The following is a 20,490-nucleotide window of genomic DNA, read 5'->3' as shown; positions in this document are numbered from 1 at the left end:
GTTGCTGGAGTTGCATTTTCTGGTTTCTAGATGCCTATTGCAAGCCGTGTAACTAATTTTTTGCAATGAATGAGAGGATGTTAATTTTAAGGGTTGAAGAGAGCCTAGATTAATTCCTTTTGTCAAAGTCACAAGTTCTCATTCATTACAAGTTGGGAGCTATGACAATTCTCCTAGAGTATCAATTTTTGGCAGCTTGCATGACAGGTTTCTGTATGTGACTTTCGGGATGGATGCATAGATATTATTAATGAATCATCCTTTGTGAATTTTAAGGGTTTTAGAAGACCTAAATTTATACCTAAAATTTGAAGAACAAGTTCTAATTCAATCAAAGCTATGAGATATTGCGATTTTTCTCAAATATCAATTTTTAGACATTTAATTTTTGTTGGCAGCCGACTTGTGGCTCTTCAAATATTTAATGTTAGGCTTATTTAATTTTTAGCATTCCAATCTGACTTGTGGCTTAGATTGGTATAAGAAGGGGTCTTGTGGAGTCTTTTAGTCATATTTAGTTGGGGATGGAAGGAAAGATAGATGTGTATTTGAAGAGCTAGAGTTGTGGCTTAGGAACTAGAGGATCTCTTGGTGGACCTGAGGGTACAAGTGTGGATTCTTCTTGGTGTTCTTATCCAGTTGTGTATCTGGACTAGCTGAGATTGGTTTTATAAGTTAGATCTTATTGGATCTTGCATAACTAATTTTGTAATTACTATTTTTATTTTTCCCTAACCCAGAAGGCCTTGCAGTCAGGCATATTGCATGTAATCAGTTATATATTATGAACAAATTATTGTAATTTGGTATCAGATCTTGCATTGTTGCTTCTTTCTATTGTGTTTCCACTATGCAGTTATATTTATGGGGGCTAGGACATCTCCTTTGGGGATACTCCTACCTTGCACCATGTCAGGTGGTATCAAAGCTAAGGTTGTTCCTGAATGTGTAGACTGAGTGTCAAAGTTGAGGTAGTTTGCACCAAAATTTTGTGAAGTGGATTTATTAGGGTTTGCAAACAACTTGGAAGATGCCTCCAAGAAGATTCAACCCTAGGGCTATTCATGATCTTAGTGATATTGTGGAGGAAAGGATCTTAGAGAAGATCAAAACAAATTTTAGATCTGAAATAGAGGAGGTTAAAGCCACTTTCAGACCTAAGATAGCATTGATGAAGAGTAATATGATTGCTGAGGTCATAAGTGCTATAGGTGGTGTACCTTAACATGTGGGTACTGAAGGTAGTTATGAAGAAGTTGTTGGATCGAGTAGTAAGGACAAAATTGATCATGTGGAGAGACCTATGGGAAATAGGGTTGGTTAGTTTTCTAGACTTGGATCTAAATTCAAGTTGAAGCATAAGATGGAGGTTCCTAATTTCTCAAGTACTTTGAATCCTAATGACTTGATTGATTGGATTGGTGAATTGGAAGACTACATTCAGCTTGAGGATATTGAGGGTCCACTCAGAGTAAGGTTGGAACAAACTAAGCTAAAGGGACATGTTGCTCTTTGGTGGAAAGAACTAAAAGGAGATAGAGAAGAGGAAGGTGAAATGGAGATCACTAGATGGAGATTGATGGTGACTAAGTCAAAAGCCAAGTTCACTCTTATTGATTATGAACTTGAGTTGTTTAAGAAATTATAGAATCTGAAATAGAAAGATATGACTATGAAGGATTATACTGAGGAGTTCTACAAGTTGAATATTCAGTCTGGGCATAGAGAATTGTCAAAAGAGAAGGTAGCTCAGTATATTAATGGTTTGAGATTCAATATTTAGGATGAGTTTAGTATGCTAAATATTTACTCAGTTGAGAATGCTTATCAGTATGCTTTGAGAGTAGAGGAGAAGCTAAAGAGGAAGAATCAAGGAAGTTCCCAAGGGAAGGAGAAGTAGGATAGTTTAGCACAAGCTAAACCAAAAGCAAAAGGTGAACAAAAACCTATTGAATAGAAATGAAGGACAAGTAGAAGTGGGTTTAGAGGTAATTGTTTCAAGTGTGGTCAAGAAGGGCATAGATCTTTTGAATGTTCGATTGGGAGGACAACTCCTACTATGAATGAGATTGTAGTCCAGGATAGTTAGCCTGACAAAGGAGAGAATTTGCTAGCTCAACAAATTATTGATTGATGAGAGGACATTGGATTCTTGTAAGAGGACTAGTTTTTTCAAGACTTGTTGTAAGTCTGGTGGCAAAATTTTCAAGGTAATTGTGGATGGTGTAGTACTAATAACCTTGTTGCTGAAAAGATGGTCTAGAAACTTGGTTTGAAGAGAGTGAGACATCCTTATCCTTATTGGATTGGTTGGTTGCAAGGTGAGCATGCTTTGGAAGTGAGGGAGCAATGCCTTGATGATTTACAAATTGGGTAGTATAAGGATCAAGTGTTTTATGATATTGTGAAAATGAACAATTGTCATGTGTTACTTGGCAAACCTTTGCAACATGATTGTAGGGTTGTGCATGATTGTGTTAGGAATGTGTTTATTATTGAGAAAGGTGGTAGGAATTTTTCTATGATTCCTTTGTAGAATGAAGAGCTTAGTAGGAGGAGCATGAGTATTGGTAGTTGAGTTGAGTTAACAGATTATAAGAAGGTAGGAGATAAGCATGGAAAGCTGACCTATGGAACATCTGTGGTGGATGTGAAGAAGAAGAAAAACAAGGGAAAGAGTGTGCAAGTTGAAGACTTGGAGGACATGTATGTGAAGAACGAGTTTGGGATTTATGTGTTGAATCCCAAAAGATGTTCTTCCAATTACTAGAACATCTTTTTGAACCTGGGGTGTCTGATGCAGGAGCATCCTAGGCTTGCTTGCAATCCTACATGTTTGGAGGGATTTTGGTTAAGTATTGAGGAGCATTGAGCTTAAATTTTGGTTGAGTTATGATTTTAATGGTTAGCGATGTGCTGGAGACACACTGAAGAAACTTTCCTCATGATTGCATAGAGATTGGATGGATTGAGTTGAAGTTTGAACCATTTTTACCTTGCTACTAGAGCTACATTTTCTGGTTTCTGGGTTCTTGTTGTAGGCTATGCAACTAATTTTTTGCAATGAATGAGAGGATGAAAATTTTAGGGATTGAAGGGGGCCTAGATTAATTCCTTTTATCAAAGGTGCAAGTTCCAATTCATTATAAGTTGGGAGATATGACAATTCTCTTGGAGCATCAAAATCTAGTAGTTTGCACGATAGGTTTCTGTGCGTGACTTTCAAGATGGATGTGCAGATATTCTTAATGAATTAGACTTTGCACATTTCAAAGGTTGTAGAGGATCTAATGTTCTACCTTTGATTTGAAGCATGAGTTTTAATTCAGTCAGAGCTATGAACTTTCATGATTTTTCTTGGATATCAATTTTTAGACATTTAATTTCTATTGGAGGCCGACTTGTGGCTCTTCAAGTATTTAATGTTAGGTTTTTTTAGTTTTTAGCATTCTAGGCCAACTTGTGGCTTAGATTGGTATAAGTAGGGGTCTTGTGGAGTGTTTCAGGCATATTCAATTGGGGATGGAAGGAAGGATAGATGCAAATTTGAAGAGCTAGAGCTGCGGCTTAGGAACTAGAGGATCTCTTGGTGGACTTGAGGGTACAAGAATGGATTCTTCTTGGTGTTCTTATCCAATTGTGTATTTGGACTAGTTGAGATCAATTTTGTAAGTTGGATCTTCCAACACTGATCTTGTAATTATTGTTTGTATATGGCGCTAAACCAAAAGGTCTTCCAACTGGGCATATTGCATGTAATCAGTTATATTTTATGAACAAATTATTGTATTTTGGTATCAGATCTTGCATTGATGCTTCTTGTTGTTGTGTTTCTGCTATATGGTTATATTTCTAGGGGCTAGGACATCTTCTTTGGGGATAGTCCTACCTTGCGTTGTGTCAAAATTATAAACCACTTACTAAATTTAGTAATTGTAACTCATACAACTACATATAAAACACCTTTCTAAATTAATATTTTTGGTAAGTCATTAAAACTTACTATTTATAACAATTTAGGTCATACAAACTTTTTAATTATAGTAAGTCTCAAATAAATTTGCAACTCCAGCAAGATGCCTTCAACAAGTTTATCTTTTAGTGAGTGTCTTAATGAGACATTACATGGAAATCTATGATGACTCAACCCCATTTGATGACTTAGCTAAAACTAGTGGTTATCTATGATGACTTAACATTCTAACATTTTTTTTTATGAATAGTCCATTTTCTATTAATTAAAATATTAAAGTTACATATTCACAAAAAAGAGGGATACAAAGATCACCCTGTGAGAGTTCACTTGGCCCAAGGTCAAAAAGATTAATAACTATTCATTAAAAAAACTAGACTAACAACCCTTAGGTAGCCAAATTAGTACCAACCAAGGGAGGAGGACCATGATGATCATCATAACTCCATATATAATTGGGGTTAATGGGAGGCTCAAGAGAAGCCCATTTGTCATCAACAACAACAACATTATCTTTATCTTCCTCTCCTTTTGCCTTCAAAGGTGAAATCACCAAGTCCAAGCGGGGGAATGATCACTTTGGGTCCCCACTAGAGTAGGACCAACTAGAATCAATAGGAAAAGAAACCAGGGAGCAACTAGAACCCTATTGCAGAGAGATAGAGAAATGATGCCAGAGAACAAATTCACTACTAGGAGAGTGCTAAGGAGGCTAAGAATATGGCATCTGGGACTAGCAAGTAGAGGAATTGCAACCTCGTTGGTGACTATGAGATAGAGTGCAGTTCATGGAGGTAGAATTTGACAACACTCTAGCAAATGTACATGATGCATTACCCCAATGGTTCAGAAATTTTTGAAGGTGGGCCACCTCCAGTGCAAGCTTGTTAGTTTGTACTTGAATTTGAATCATGACATTGTTACATATAAACACTTTAGTGTACATGGAGACATTAATATCCATAAAATTATGAGTGAACAAAGCAACATTTCTATCCTTCCTCAAAGTAAATAAGATCTCCAGTCTAAACGCATGCCATATCTGAGAATACTTGAAGGGTATTCTATGAGAATCTCCCAATAGGATCATATGCCTATAGAGATATGAAGTTAGTATGCAAAGAACAATAACAAAAGGTTGCAACACTCACAAACCAAAACAATGCTCACATATAGTTTATACAAAAGAGGGTGAAAGAGAGTGTAAATTGAATCATCCAACAAGCCTCCTTGATTGTGTTGATGTGTCCTTGGATGGAGATGTATGCTCAAATGTTTCTCAAGCTTCAAATGTTGCTCAAGGATGAAGGGTTCAATTTATAGGCCAAGGATGTGAGGATGGAGGGTCAAGATGCAAAGATGAGGGATGACTAGGACTAAAGGAGAGGGAAGCACATGGATTGTGCTTTCTCAAATCCATAGCCTTGCGACAAGTGTTATAAGGAGAGAGAATGTGGGAAGATAGGAAAAATAGAGGGAAAGTGGGGGCACAATGGAGTTATGAGGGGGATGGTGTGTGCAAGAGGAATGTAAGAGAATGCAAGGGGTGTGTAAGGAGTCATTAATTCTCTGTAAGATCATTTAATGCATGAGGGTGGTGGTGTAAGAGGGGTTTGACTTTGGTTTGGCTTAGGAATTCTTAATATAGGATTAAAGTTGTGCACATGATCAGGATAAGGATTAGGCTTAGATTAGAGGGTGGATTAAGATGCAAATGGGTTAAGTACTCAAGTGGGTTTAATTAGTTTGTTGAATAGGATTAGCATGGGTGAATGAGTTGGATTAAACAAAGGATAAGGATTTAGGAATAGTTAGGAGCTAGGGATTGATTTATTAAATGAGATATTTAATAAAAGGGGATGTGGGATTAAATTAAATAGGCATAGTGCAATTATTTAATTTAATAGGAAAATAGGGATTTAGTTGATAATTTAGACTTTGGATTGTCATTTAAATTTATCAATTGGATTGAGTTAATTAACTAGGGATGACAATAACCTAATTAAATATTAAATACTTAATTAATGATGCCTTAGGAGATGAAATATAATTACTTAAATGATGTAATCAGATTTAGGTGTCTATAATGCCAAGAAAAGGGCTCTGGTCGAAAGGGTTTGAAAACTTCATGAAATACTATTGAGACCTTCTACAAGGCCAGAAGATGTGAAGAAAAGTTTCAAGTTGCCCACATAAAGGGAGCCTAGGATCTAGGACTCCCAAATTCTTGAGCCAAGGGCCCAGAAGAAAATCTTGGAAAAGATCACACTAGATAAAGTGTCAAATCTTCAACTGGGTGATAGCATTCTAGATAGTGTCAAAGCTAAGTCTCTAGTTCTCCTGAGAAGACTGCAAACACCATATTTAATTGATTATGTCAACCATAGGCAGGTGAGGAATCAACCAGAGATAACCCATCTTGGGTTTTTAGCTAGTCAAAGGAGTGGGAGGGTACCATTTCTAATATTTCCACTATGGTTTCATCGAATGAACCCCTAGTTTGTGTAGCATATGAGGAAGCACTGCAGAACCTAGGAGTTCAAATGTTTTTTTGATCTGGATAGTTAAGCCAAAACTGGGCTTGCATGTCCTCCCATGAGTGAAGACTTATGGTGACCCTTGAAAAAAGGTCTTTAGGAGTTTGAATGCCTCATTTGAAAAAATGAAGAATAATGGCCCCTTGAACCTTAGGTTATGGGATTCATTCAATAGTAAATAAGAGGGACCACCATATGGTGTGTTAGTTCATAGAAAGGCCATCTCTAAAGCCATCTACAACCCAGTGAAGCCAAGGCTTGTGGGCTTCCCAAGCTTTCCAAATACTTATCACAACAAAAGTTCCATTGATTTTGATGCAGGAGCATCTTGGGTTTTCTTGCAATCCTGCATGTTCTGAGGGATTTTTGTTAAGTGTTGTGGAGCTTGGTAGATATTGGTGTTTGACATACATTGGGAGCTTGACATGGTCTATGGTTGCTCGACATGGTCTGGGAACTTGGCATGGTCTTTGGTTGCTCAACATGGTCTATGGTTGCTTGGCATGGTTTGGGAACTCAACATGGTCTTTGGTTGCTTAGCATGGTCTATGCTTTCTTGGCATGGCTTTTGGTTGCTTGACATGGTCTATGGTTTCTCGACATGGTCTTTGGAGCTCAACATGGTCTTGGTTGCTCGGCATGGTCTTTGGTTGCTCGACATGGTCTATGGAGCTCAACCTTGCTTTAGAATTTGGTGCTTATTGTAGGTGGTAGAACTAATTTTCCACAATGAGTTAGAGGATGAAAATTTCAAGAATTGAAGAGGGTCTAGATTAATAACTATGATTCAAAGCACGAGCTCTAATTCATTCAAAGCTAAGAGATATCTCAATTTTACTGAGATATCAATTTTGGGCATTTAATTGCTATTGTTGGCTGATTGGTGGCATTTAATTTATGTATTTGTATTTAATTTGTGTTCTGGGCTGACTTGTGGCTTACATTGGTATAAGTAGGGGTTGTAGGGAATTCTTTAGTCATTATTCATCCATTATGGAGAAGAGGAGCTAGAGGAGCGAATTTGGAGAAGAGCTAGTAGCCACGGCTTGGAAAATAAGGAGATTGCTTGGTGGGCTTGTGAGCACAAGTTGAGATCTTCCTTATGGGTTTCTACCAGAGTGTGGATCTGGACTAGCTAGAGTTTGAGTTGGATCTTGAGGGATCTTTTAGAGCTATTACTTGCTTTGTATTTGGTCATAACTAGGAAGGCCTTACAACCCGACACATTACATGTAATCAGTTATATTTTATAAATATATTATTATAATTTGGTATTAGGTATTGCATTTTTGCTTCTTGCTATTGTGTTTCCACTGTGTGGTTATTTGTTGGGGGCTAGGAAATTTCCTTTAGGGATTCTCCTACCCTGCACTACATTAGGTGGTATCAGAGTGAAGGTTGTTCCTAAGTGTGTAGACAGATCACCGAAGCTGAGGCAGTTTGCACCAAGACTTGGGTGGACTAGTAGATTTGATTTGATCTTTGATCTAGTGGTAGATTTTCTTTCTAGAGTCCTAGATCTCTTGGCTATGAGGTGGCAAATCGTGGTTATGACTTGCAATTACAAAGGGCTTGTAGATGGATTGATGGATGTGAAGATGGAAGGTTGATCTTGTTGAGGCATGATCATGGAGAGTTTTGGGATTACAGATCTGTGGCCCTAGACTTGTGATGTGGTTCCTGATTGTTCTTGTGAAGTGGTAGGTTACAATCTGACTTGCAAGAAATTCAAGGGTGTCACAAGGAGCATAGGAAGGATTTGTTGTAGAGGGTTTACAAAGATCTTGGAAGATGGCTCCAAGAGGATTGGACCTTGAGATGATTGTGAATCTCTGTGATGTGGTGGAGAGAAGGTTTTATGAGATAACTGCTCAATTTAAAGCTAGCTTGGCTGATTGAGTTAAGGACAAGGTGAGGAAGGAATTTTGTAGCTATTTGTGGAGTTGGAGTCTACCGATCTGGAAGAGAGTTGTTTGGCTAGTTAAGAGACTTGTTCGTGAAAGAAGATGGCATACCAAGGTCAAGGTGGAAGAGGTTGGTTTTGTTGATTAGATTGTGGAGTCTGATACAAAACTTGTAGAGCAGCTAGAGGTTATTGCTGAAGATATTCCTAACCTTGTTGATGATGGGACAGAGGTTGGTTTTCATGATTTTGTTGGTTGGATCTGACATGGAAATTGCAGAGCGCTTAGTTTTGGATGATTTGGTTGCTATTGGTGGTGAGTTATGTATTGCAGAGCATCTTGTTGTGAGCAATGAGATTGCTAGTGTTTTGAGTTTGGCATGTGTTGATGGAGATCTATATATTGCTGTTGATATGGAGTTTTTTGCTGCTGGTGTGGATTCACTAGTTGCTGATGTGGATGAGGGCTTGTTGTTGAAGCATTATGTTTAGTTTGTTCCTGGGAGTGACCATGCTGATTGGATGGTTAAGATTCTAGTGTTTGACAAAATGATGCAGATGTGGATGATGAGTAGATTATTTTTCTTGTCCCTATTGGTGTGGAAGATTTTGGTGAAGATGAAGATGGTTGTTGCTCTTTCTTTGGGCATCAAAGTGTGGGACACACTTTTCTATTTACTCGGGGAGTCTGATGCAGGAGCATCTCGGGTTTTCTTGCAATCCTGCATGTTTGGAGGGATTTTGGTTAAGTTTTGTGGAGCTTGGAAGATACTGGTGTTTGGCATACACTAGGAACTTGGCATGGTCTATGGTTACTTGACATGGTCTTTGGTTGCTCAACATGGTCTATGGTTTCTCGGCATGGTCTGGGAACTTGGCATGGTCTTTGGTTGCTAGGCATAGTCTATAGTTGCTTGGCATGGTCTATGGTTGCTTGGCATGGTCTTTGGAGCTCGACATGGTCTTAGTTGCTCGACATCGTCTTTGGTTGCTCGACATGGTTTATGGAGCTCGGCCTTGCCTTGGAATTTGGTGCTTGTTGCAGGTTGTATAATGAATTTTCCACAATGAGTTAGAGGATGAAATTTTTAGCAATTGAAGAGGGTCTAGAGTACTAACTATGGTTCTAAGCGCAAGCTCTATTTCATTCAGAGCTAGGAGATATCCTAATTTTACTGAGATATCAATTTTGGGCATTTAATTACTATTGTTAGCCGACTGGTGGCATTTAATTTATGTATTCATATTTAATTTGTGTTTTGGGCTAACTTGTGGCTTAGATTGGTATAAGTAGGGGTTGTGGGGAAGTCTTTAGTCATTATCCATCCATTGTGGAAAAGAGGAGGAGCTAGAGGAGCAAATTTGGAGAAGAGCTAGTAGCTACAGCTTGGAAAACAAGGAGATTGCTTGATGGGCTTGCAAGCACAAGTTGAGATCTTCCTTGGGGGTTTCTACCAAAGTGTGGATCTGGACTAGCTAGGGTTTGAGTTGGATCTTAAGGGATCTTTCAGAACTATTACTTGCTTTGTATTTGGTCGTAACTAGGAAGGCCTTACAACGCGGCACATTGCATGTAATTAGTTATATTTTATGAATATATTATTGTAATTTGGTATCAAATCTTGCAGTTTTGCTTCTTGCTATTGTGTTCTCGCTACGTGGTTATTTGCTTGGGGCTGGGACATCTCCTTTGGGGATTCTCCTGCCCTGTGTTGTGTCAGATTTTCACTAGTTTAGGAGTGATGAGAAGGGTTTCAAAACCAATCCCCTTCTAGGTTGGTTTGTTGACTAGATACCTTGAAGATATACAATGCCTGAGAAGAGTCTTCCAAGCTTCATTTCCTATTAGAGCACAAATGACCCATTTTACACACAAGGAAATGCCTTACTTTTGGGTGAATAGGAGGCCGAGGCCTTCAAATTCTTTGGGGAGATAATAGTACTCCCAAGCTACTCTGTGAAATCCATGATGTTCTGAGTTCATCGCCCAAAGAAGACCCCTCAGAAGATGCTCCAATTTTAGGTACGAAGCTTTAGAGGGAGCCCAACATGAAGAATAATAAACATGGGTGACTGCAAGGACTTTTAAGAAAATCTGGAATTTACTAGCCAGAGAAAGAGGCCTGATAATCCCATATTCAAGCCTTTTCTCTATTATGGCAACCATGACATTTTGAAGCTCAACACGGGAAGCCTAGAAAGCAAAAGGAATGCCCAAAAAGTGGAAAACCTCCTCATGATGAATCTTCTTCCGCTCGTACTAGTTGAGCCAAGTAGAACATGAGATGACATATGAATGTTTGTAGATCCTTTTAAAAAGTCCAGTTTGTAGATAGGGTTGGGTGCCTTCAATTTCCTCTTTGTCTAAACATTAATGGCTCATCCATTCTCATCTTTTTATTAGCTTGAAATTCGTATGGGAAAGTTCAAAAAAGACCAGATCCTAGAACAACACTTAAATTTTTAAAAACTATCATTTATAGGATGATATTTTACAAACTTTCATTTTATTTTTAGTTAAAATTGTGTTAGTTGTATCACAAATTGTATTCCATTCTTAGCATGGTACTTTTTATTAAATCATTTTAGCTTCTAATATTTTGGTTTATTAGATTGAATAAAGTTGGTTCCAATAGATACTTAAATGCCATATATTCATGCATTTGTTTCCATTCTTCAAATGTATCTTGTATTCATATATATCTCTTTTTCCACCCCTCAATTAATAATGATTAAGAGACATGCACATTGTAAAAATAATTTCTATTCATTTGTGTGTTATATAGATTTTATAAAATTAGTATAAGTAAATAATAAAAATAGTTTTCATTATTTAATTATTAATTTAAATATTATTATAATAAAATTAATCATATCTAATTATATTTATTTGATGTGTAATAGTAGTACATCTTCTGTTTGTGGAAATGTCAAATTGGTTATTAATAATAAATGAGTACTAATCAATTACAAATATATACATTTTGGTAAAACTAAATTTTAATTAATAGAAAAAAAGTAAATATTAATTTGAGCTTTTCCATATGAGAAGTCTTAGGCTCAAGTCTATTCAAATGTAACACATAATAATAATAATTAATGAATAGATAATTAAATAAATGTAAGTCTGAATTATGATATATCATAAACTTTTGGATCTTCATCTTCTTCTCATTTACTTATAACTTCTCAAAAAGTATATGATTGAAAAAAAGCCCAAAATTAAGATATCATAAGTTCATTAACCCTCTTGTTCTCATTTACTTGTAACTTCTCAAAAAGTAAATGATTGAAAAAAAGCTCGAAATTAAGATATCATAAGTTCATTAGCCCTCTTGTTCTCATTTACTTTTAATCTTGTAGAAAATGACAAAATGAATTTAAGGAACCCTTAGGCTGACATATTTTAAGTTTTAAATATAGTGATGATATAGACCCTTAGGAACCCAGAGGAACCCTTAGGTTGATGTACCTTTTTCTTTTTTATAACTCTATATAGACTCTAGATGTTTTTCTTTGATGAATCTATGTTCTCAAACTCTTCTACCATTTTTAAATCTAGTTTATATTCAATAGAAAAATAAATATTCACAATATTTAGAATGTATTTTTAAAATTAGATTTCTTAAGGTGAGATCACTTAATAATTAAATATAAAAATAAATATATTTAATTTAATTTGAAAGTGATTTAATAAATTTTCTTTTGTTTTGTTTTATTAAAATTTTCACAAAGTTCAATTTCACAAATAATTTCAATAAAAATGATCTCCTAACTTTTTAATGTTTCATTATTATATGTTAATGTATCTTATTGTCAACTTTCATGAAGGTTGGGTGGCGCTCTAGTTTTGATTTCATTATTATATTCACTTGCATAAAATAGAGATATTGTAAAAGTATTGTTAAATTTTTTAATTTATTTTTATTGTGAAAAATATTTTTATTCAATAAAAAAATATGCACTCCCACACACACATAATATTAAAAATGTGTATAACAATTTAATTCAATCATTTGGTTAGTGTCACTTTATTTAGTCCTGGTTGTAGATGAGGTGGTGCTTTATTGTATATGGTTTTATAAGGGATTTTTTTGGAAACCTCATGCTATTTGCCTCTATTTGTATCTTGTGTATTATTGAAAATGAATATAGGGTTTCTTCCTAGTTCTTTCCTCCAAGAGCCTTGAACTAGTATTATTTTCAATAAATCTATTATAAAGGCTTGTCAAAAAATAAAATAAAATAAAATTTACTCAATTATATTTTAATAGGTAGACACTTAATAAATACGAGTTTAAATCTTCTTTAATTAAAAATAGTAACAAAGAAATGCTTACATCTATAGAAATGAAATAGAGAAATCTTAAACTTTGTTCCTAAGATTTACACAAGAATTCAAGTAAGCAATTGTGATATTGCTATTAGTTAATGCAAGTGTAAACTTTTATGAATCAAACTCATTGACAACATATTCCATGTTAAAAACTATAAATAATCTTATTAAAAGGAAAAACACATCTAGACATCTTATCAGTGTCTGAAGTAAAATATCTCATTGTCAGTCAAAATTTAGGAAGCTTCAGCCTCATATTTGCATGGTACCTAGCTTTACTATCAGTATAAAATTAACCAGATCCATGTTTGTTTGTATGCTTACAAGAAAATGCCACACGAATTTAGGAATAAAGTCATGTTCAGGCAGACCTCAAATGACAGAATTGTTCACTCAATCAGCAGTTTCCATTAGGCTTCCTGCAGGGCAGTTGGTGATATCCCCAAATGGCCGGGGGCGCTTTATTCCAGATCCAGGCGATGACAAGATACGAGATGGAGATGAAGATGGAATTGAATATGAAGAATGGCCAATTTGACCTACATCAGAGAATCGGGGTCTGGGGGGCTTCCTCCTCACATCTGAGAGCCGAGGAGGTCGGCGGTGCAATTGATGGGGTTTTGAATTAGGGTTGGCGTAATCATTCTGGGAAGCTGAATTAGGGTTTGTGATTGTTTGTTCTGGAGTCACCGTCTCAGAGATATCTGCATAGAGCTTCCTTATGACGTATTCTCTGGGCCTGGTCATGACAACGTACTCTGTTGCCATGGTTTCAGAATCCTCTTTTATTGTCGGGAAGCTGCTTCTCAAGTGGACGGTAGGAGGTGGGGTTAGAGGATTAGAGAAAATAGGAGATGAACAGGGCAGAGATGGAGTAGATCCAGGTGTATGGCCTTCCACGGCAAGTAGCCTTTGTTCCAATTCAGCTAGTTGTAGTCTTAATTGCTCGTTCTCCTTCTGCAGCTGCTTGTTCTGTTCAACTTGAGCGTCGGGGATCTCTAGCTCTACATTTGCAGTGCAAGCCTGTAGAATCATCAGGTATTTTCCCGTCAGAGATCTATTTCTTGAGCAATTCCGAACAACCCTAAACTGGTAGAAAGAGCGAAAATTTTCTGGCCAGAACTTACCCTTGTTCGAATTTCCTTTGCTCGATTTGCCCAGTGGAGAGTATTCTGTGTTTCTGAATAAGATGTATTGCTAGGGCTAATATTTGCAATCATAGCTGTGCGGCAAGCTCCGCCCAACGAATCCTGCAATCACCCACTAAGATCTCTCTGAGTCATTATAAATCAAACCAGCACAAGCCACGTATTAGAGATTTAAGGTTTTGGTTTTATGACAGTGCAAAGAAACCTAGATCCTTGAGTATATGAATTGATTATAATCCCTACATTGAAACCCTTGGCAGGAATAAGTTCATGAATTGAAAATATAAGCTTTTGTGAGCTCTTGGATCAAATTTGCGTGCTATTTTTTTTTAAAGATATTTGGGATCTCTCTCTGTATTTCATCATCAGACAGAAAAATGTTCGAAATTAGAAAGTAATGTTCTGAAGCTAACTTTTTGAATTGAAATCCTTGATTAATCATTCTAATTTGAACAGCTAGAGCGTTGATTTTATTAGATTTCTATAATTCACTTAAAATGTAAATTTTTGCATTTAGATTTGATGGTGCATGTGTAAAAATCACACTTCATGATCTATCATCAGAATGGGAGAATGCATATTTCACTTTTCCATTCATGTATTCTCTCATCCTGATAATAGATCACAGAATAAGACTGATACTTTGATGCTAGAAACACTTACACAATCAAATCCAAAAAAAAAATTTACAAGCTAAAGTGATTTTGTTGGTTTGGAGCTATCTTATTTTGTTTCAGTGTGAAAGGAATTGTGTTTTGTGGTAGTTAACAAGTGCATGAAATGTGTTGCCACCAATGGCTGTGTTGATATAAGACTGGAAGCAAATGATTAAAAAATAGAAGCAAGGAAATAATGGCACTCTTACCTTGAGAAGCTGTGTAAGTTTAGAAGCTCTATAAGGAATGTGATTTTTCCCTTCCACCAGAGCCTTAATGCAGCTACTAAGGGCCAAAAGGGATTTATTTATATTGGCCCCTTCTACAGATCTCAGCGTCCGTTTATCTGTAGCTGCAGATCGCTCAGATCCAGCCAAATCCACAAGAGATAATTTACCTGAACGAGTAACAGTGGTTGATCCGTGCTTTACTCTGTATTCCACCACAACCTACAACATGAATTGTGTAAGTCTTAACCATTGCTAGAATTAGGTAATCGAGAATCGCAGCGTAAAATTAGCAGTTCAATAAGTATGATTTAAAGAGTGTGAATTCTTTTTTCTAGGTATAATTGTATAATAGTTTTTAACTATCAACCTTCTGGATTGTACTACATGATCTTTTTCTCTTTGACTCTCTAACATCTTGATGATAGATACCATAATGTGATTCGAAATATTAGTGATAAAAAAACTATTACATAATCATACCCACAAGAAAAAATTCATATAGAAATCTAATATTGCCAAAGAGTGTGAATCAAAAACCTGCAAGATAGCATGGGATCGCGATGAAGTCTCATTGAGTCGAGTGGCCTCAGTTATTCGGTTGTGATTGCCTCTATGGAGCAAAGCCATCACCTGTAAAACCCCAATTTCATGTGCTCTTTAGAATTTACAACTCCGTTATAATTAGAAATAAGATGAGCTCAGATTATAAAAAGTTCTATACACACCTCATATACTGTGCTTGTATGGTGTTGGGTGATCCCCGAAGAGACATTCCCCTGAAAAAAAAATGAAGAGCACAGATGAGTTACCCAAGTTAATCAAACTGTTACTATAAGAATGAATTTCTCAGCTCGAACAGACATATTGGGAAGAGTTTTACAGCATACCTGTTTATCCTCTCTGAGAACAAGATGCTTGCCCGGTGACAGGAGATCCTTCACCGCTTCGTTGTAGACTTCAAGATAAGAGATTGAAACAACATGTTCGCCATTAGAGCTCATCTGTTGAAGCTTTTCAAAGACATCTTTAATGGCAAGAACCATAACACCAGGATTCTTGTCTGTTCCAAGCATAGTGTGGGTTTTCCCTGCCCCTGTTGCTCCATAGCACAACACAGACGCATTTCTTCCTTGCAGTACAAAATCAACAAGGTCTGCAGTGCTGGACAAAATCGACGTTTTCTCAATCAATTATATGCCACACAGAGCCGCCACAAATTCACAACATGCTAAGAAATCGTGCTCAAAAGCACACTCTGCGATTCATCATCGGATGTTTGAATGATGGTGGAGATTAAAGACACACAATCAAAACCATCTTAATTGATCTTTATTCTTTATTCTCTATGAACATTCTATCAGTCTGATGATAAATTACAGAATATGATCCGAAACATTGATGCCAGAAATTAGCTTGAAGTACTGAAAGCCAAAGAATTCAATTGAATAATTTTGTTGCTTTTGGTTTACTTGTGTATATTTTTCGCATCAACATTTTAGATCACACTCTGTAATTCATCATCACATAGTAGAATGATCATAGAGATTAAAAATACACAATCAAAACTATTCTAATTGATCTTTAATCTCTATGAACATTCTACCATTCTGATGATGAATAACAAAATATAATCCAAAACATTAATGAAAAAACTAACACTGACTATTATGAAAAAGTAATACATTTAATTCAATTTATATACATACCTTGTGTCATAGACCTGAATCTGGTCCACGGATTGAGAGAAAACTGCATCAAATGTGTAATACCGACCGCCATCCCTCTTCAGTCTTAAATAATCATTGTCATTAACAAAGTCCTTCAAGAAAAGATCCTTATTGTTGCCAACAGAAATACAATTCCGCGCACCTGCTTCTTCTTCTTTTTTTGAAAGAGGCCTCACCCTCACATAAACCATTATCCTCTCTGAATCTCCTCCTCCAGAAACAGGTACTATCTCAGAGGCATTCCCCACTTTGCCACTCCAATCTTCCGACTCGGGCTGTGAAACGGACAAACATAAACTGGGTAATTGATTACTGTGAAACTTGGATTTGGAAATGCCATTACAGTGGCCTAAAGCTTTCCCATTTACGGATGTTTTTCCAACATCTGAATGCCTGCGAAGGTTCTTGTCGATGAATTTTTCAGCGGGCTTGCCCATACCTTGCATTTTGGACCCCGGATTACTTACCATGGACATTCTCCTGCCCGTTTTCAATGGCCTAGCGGGCAGCTTTTGAGGTTCACTCGGAGAATCCTCCTCCCATTGATTCTGCGTTAGAGCTCTAAACTTTTTGACGGCAAGAGCAGGAGTAGGAGCAGAAGAATTTATCCATTTTCCCTTGACAGGGGAGGAATCAGCAGCAGTACATCCATAAAATGCCATTTCCTTTCTTCTTTCCGCTCTCGAACTTCACCACCCAATTCAATTCTTCACTTTCATTCAATCTCCAATTGTTGTTCAAATCCTATTTATACCCTTACCCTCATGTTCCAGTCCTATTTATACTCTTCCCCTGGGTGCCATGAGGGGGAGGAAATACTTTTGAATTTGAATTATAGCATTGTATTGCATATCAATTTTTAATCTTATTTCGCACCTTCTTTTTTGGACTGCTATTCGTTATTTAATTTTTTAAAAACTTTGTTCAATTATAAAATACTATTTATTTCTTATTTATTTTAAAGATAGTAATTCATCCTTAATAGTCGTAACTCTTTTGAAAAATATGATTACTATACGTTATAGTAATTTTTTTAAAAGAATATATCTTAATGCTGGTATTCTCTTTTGGACGGCTATTCTTTATGTATTCTTATTTATTTTTAAGATAGTAATTAATTCTTAATTGTCGTAATTTTTAGAAGGTACAACTTTTTTGAAAAATATGATTATTACATGTTATAATAACATTTTTAAAGAATATATCTCAATGCTGAAGCCTTCTTTTCTGGACTGCTATTCTTTATGTATTCTTATTTATTTTTAAGATAGTAATTAATCCTTAATTATTGTAATTTTTAGAAAGTACAACTTTTTTGAAAAATATGATCATTACATGTTATAATAACATTTTTAAAGAATATATTTAAATACTGAAATATAACTATTACACGTTACAACATTTTTAAAGAATAAGTGGGGTTGTTTGTGGGTAGGTGATCTTATCTATAGAGGGATTCTCACCATAGCTCTCACATACTACCCAATATTACTGACAGCTGAAGGCTGAATTAACAAAAATAAAAAATAATTTTAAAGAACATATATTTGAAACACATCTATTGAGCGAACATAAATAATAGTATGGTCCCAATATTTTTTTTTTTAGATGGAGGGTCCCAATAAATTTGAAGAATACAATCATTAAATTAATAGTGTCTAGGTAAATTTAATTCTTTGAGGAACACAAGTAGGCCATCATAAATATTAGTATGGTTTCAATAAATTTGATTAATGTGATTATTAAATTAACTCCAACTCTAGTTTTTCAAGGTAGATTTAATATTTTTAGGAGCACATAAAAATACTACATGCTACATTAAACATTAAAAGTAGTTCCTTGCTCATAAATTAAGGGTAATTTTTTAGAAGGTATAATTTTGAAAATGTGATCACATGTATCCTACATTATGTTAATATTTCTAATTAGGGGTAACTAAAGTAGCACAACATGGGTGTTGTTAACAAAAATAATTTGGAAAAATATTAAGTAGTTGACAAAGTAATATGTAAGAATGGATCTAAATTGTAAATACTAACATATATATCTTAAATGCATCTATGTGAAAATACTTATGTTTCTAAATTATAATTATAATTTTGAATAAATAGATGCCTTGAAACTAATATCTTTACATCTTACTAAAATATTTAAAATTTAAATTATAAAAAATATGTTTAATAAGTTTGTAATCTAAAGTGGTAAAAGTGAAGACCATATTTACAATATAATTTTAAAGGTAAATAGTGAAAATTTGTTTTTTATTGAAAAAATACAAATTAGAAAGAAAAGAATAGGACTTCAAAAAGAATTGCAAGAGAGTAGGGAATGATTATTCAACATCCACACAATACATCAACAACGAATTATACACAATAACCATCAACCTAGAGAAACAATAGGCTATATAGATAACATATGTACATGATCCCAATTCAAAATAGCTTTTATGAAAAATTTGGATAAGAGGTTGAAGTCCTTGATTCACACCAAACATTTGATTGCTAATAATCTATTGAACTTGACGATGGATGCATTGAACTTGGCATTCCCTCTTTAAGCTCCTCTTGTAGTTTGCTTGGCGTTGAGAGAAGAGGGAGGCAAGACAATAATATATGTTAGAGAAAAGTTTGAGAATTGCAAGTTTTTCATAATCATAGGTTTATTGAAGATTACTTTACATTGGACTCTCCAGAAGTGCAATAAAAATGTTTAGCAAAATCCTTAAACAGTAACATTATTTTGAAGTCCAATTTCAAGAAACACCTCTTTCTAGTTAAGCTTATGATAATAGAACATGGAGACAATGAAATACAAGATTCTATAACTTCTTAACAAATTGGCATCTCCAAAAAAATGTCTCATATCTTCATGCTTTGGCAAAAAGGACAATTAATGGGACAAGATTCTAGAGAGAGGCATCTTTCCATCTTTAGAGATGAAAAAACTTTTGCCATGCTTTCCACATCTATTGAAGAGAAGGTAATGCCTTAATAGAGAAGAAAGACACACGAAGAATTTTGTCTAACTAGCCCACAACTAGCCATTTTCCTTTACTAATGGCAAGCTCACTTTTTGTGCCAAATGTTTTTTTCAAGTTTCTTCTCCTTTAACAACTTTGATAATCAATTTAGCTACCAAGCAAACCCCTGAAGTCTTCAAGTTGATTAAACTTGAACTTACTTTACGCTTAGGTTAAACGAAATGAGACCACAAAGTGGATATAAACCTTGTACTACCACCTCATTTAGTCCATAATAAATGTCTATATATTTTAATTAAATCCTCATAACCTTTGTTGGAGGGCATGCAATTGGGTGAATAGAAAACGCGAGTAGCTAGAAAAATTCAATTAGCAACTTGGATTCTTCCGGCCAAGGGTAGGAATTTATTACTCCAATTAAAGAGTATATCTTTGGCCTTGTTAAGATGCTAATTCCTCATGTGTGTGAGAGAGAAACTCCAAGACCAAAGGGCATCCCGAGATACCTCATAATTTTTCCATGCCTAATCTATTTCCATTTTTGTGGTATCGAGTGAGGAACATGTCCATCCCAGATCATAACAAAATTATTTTTCTCATGAACAAGCTTAGAACCAAAGATAACACAATATAATTCCAAAACATTCATAGCGTTGGAAATATATTTTTTAGACTTTTGCTAGAATAATAAACTGTCTCTAGTATAATGCAAATTAATAACAACATTATCTTGAGGAATGCATATGCCTAAAATGAGATTTGTGTTCTGAGCACCTTGTAACATATATATCCTAAGGCATCGATTGTAAGCACATATTTATAAGGGGCCAAGGGGCATCCTTGATGAGTAGATCTCTAAAGAGGAAATGGGAAAGTCAACATATTGTTGATAATAATGATATGAGAGTTAGCATCTTGAAACAAATTTCAAACATGAGTTAGAAGTTTAGAACCAAACCCTAACCATTTAAGCATGCTCAAAATAAAGGTTCACTAA

At 35.4% G+C, this 20,490-nt stretch overlaps 1 protein-coding gene across 1 annotated transcript; it reads right to left on the bottom strand.

Annotated features, from left to right (window-relative positions):
- Nucleotides 1-12,870: 12,870 nt before the first annotated feature.
- Nucleotides 12,871-17,228, bottom strand: LOC149543669 (kinesin-like protein KIN-8A). Its single transcript, XM_089798424.1, has 7 exons — nt 16,490-17,228; nt 15,671-15,944; nt 15,509-15,559; nt 15,321-15,413; nt 14,763-15,002; nt 13,877-13,999; nt 12,871-13,772 (listed from the first exon to the last, which is right to left on the bottom strand). The coding sequence occupies exons 1-7, from the start codon at nt 17,170-17,172 to the stop codon at nt 13,143-13,145; spliced, it is 2,094 nt and encodes a 697-aa protein (XP_089654550.1). The 5' UTR covers nt 17,173-17,228; the 3' UTR covers nt 12,871-13,142.
- Between the last annotated feature and the right edge of the window lie 3,262 nt (nt 17,229-20,490).

The sequence above is a fragment of the Cupressus sempervirens genome, chromosome 8, assembly GCF_028749045.1.
Source record: "Cupressus sempervirens isolate cs-2001-9-10 chromosome 8, ASM2874904v1, whole genome shotgun sequence".
In the NCBI taxonomy this organism is placed as follows: Eukaryota; Viridiplantae; Streptophyta; class Pinopsida; order Cupressales; family Cupressaceae; genus Cupressus; species Cupressus sempervirens.
Note: the sequence above shows the minus strand (reverse complement) of the source record. Positions and strands in the feature narration are given on the sequence as shown.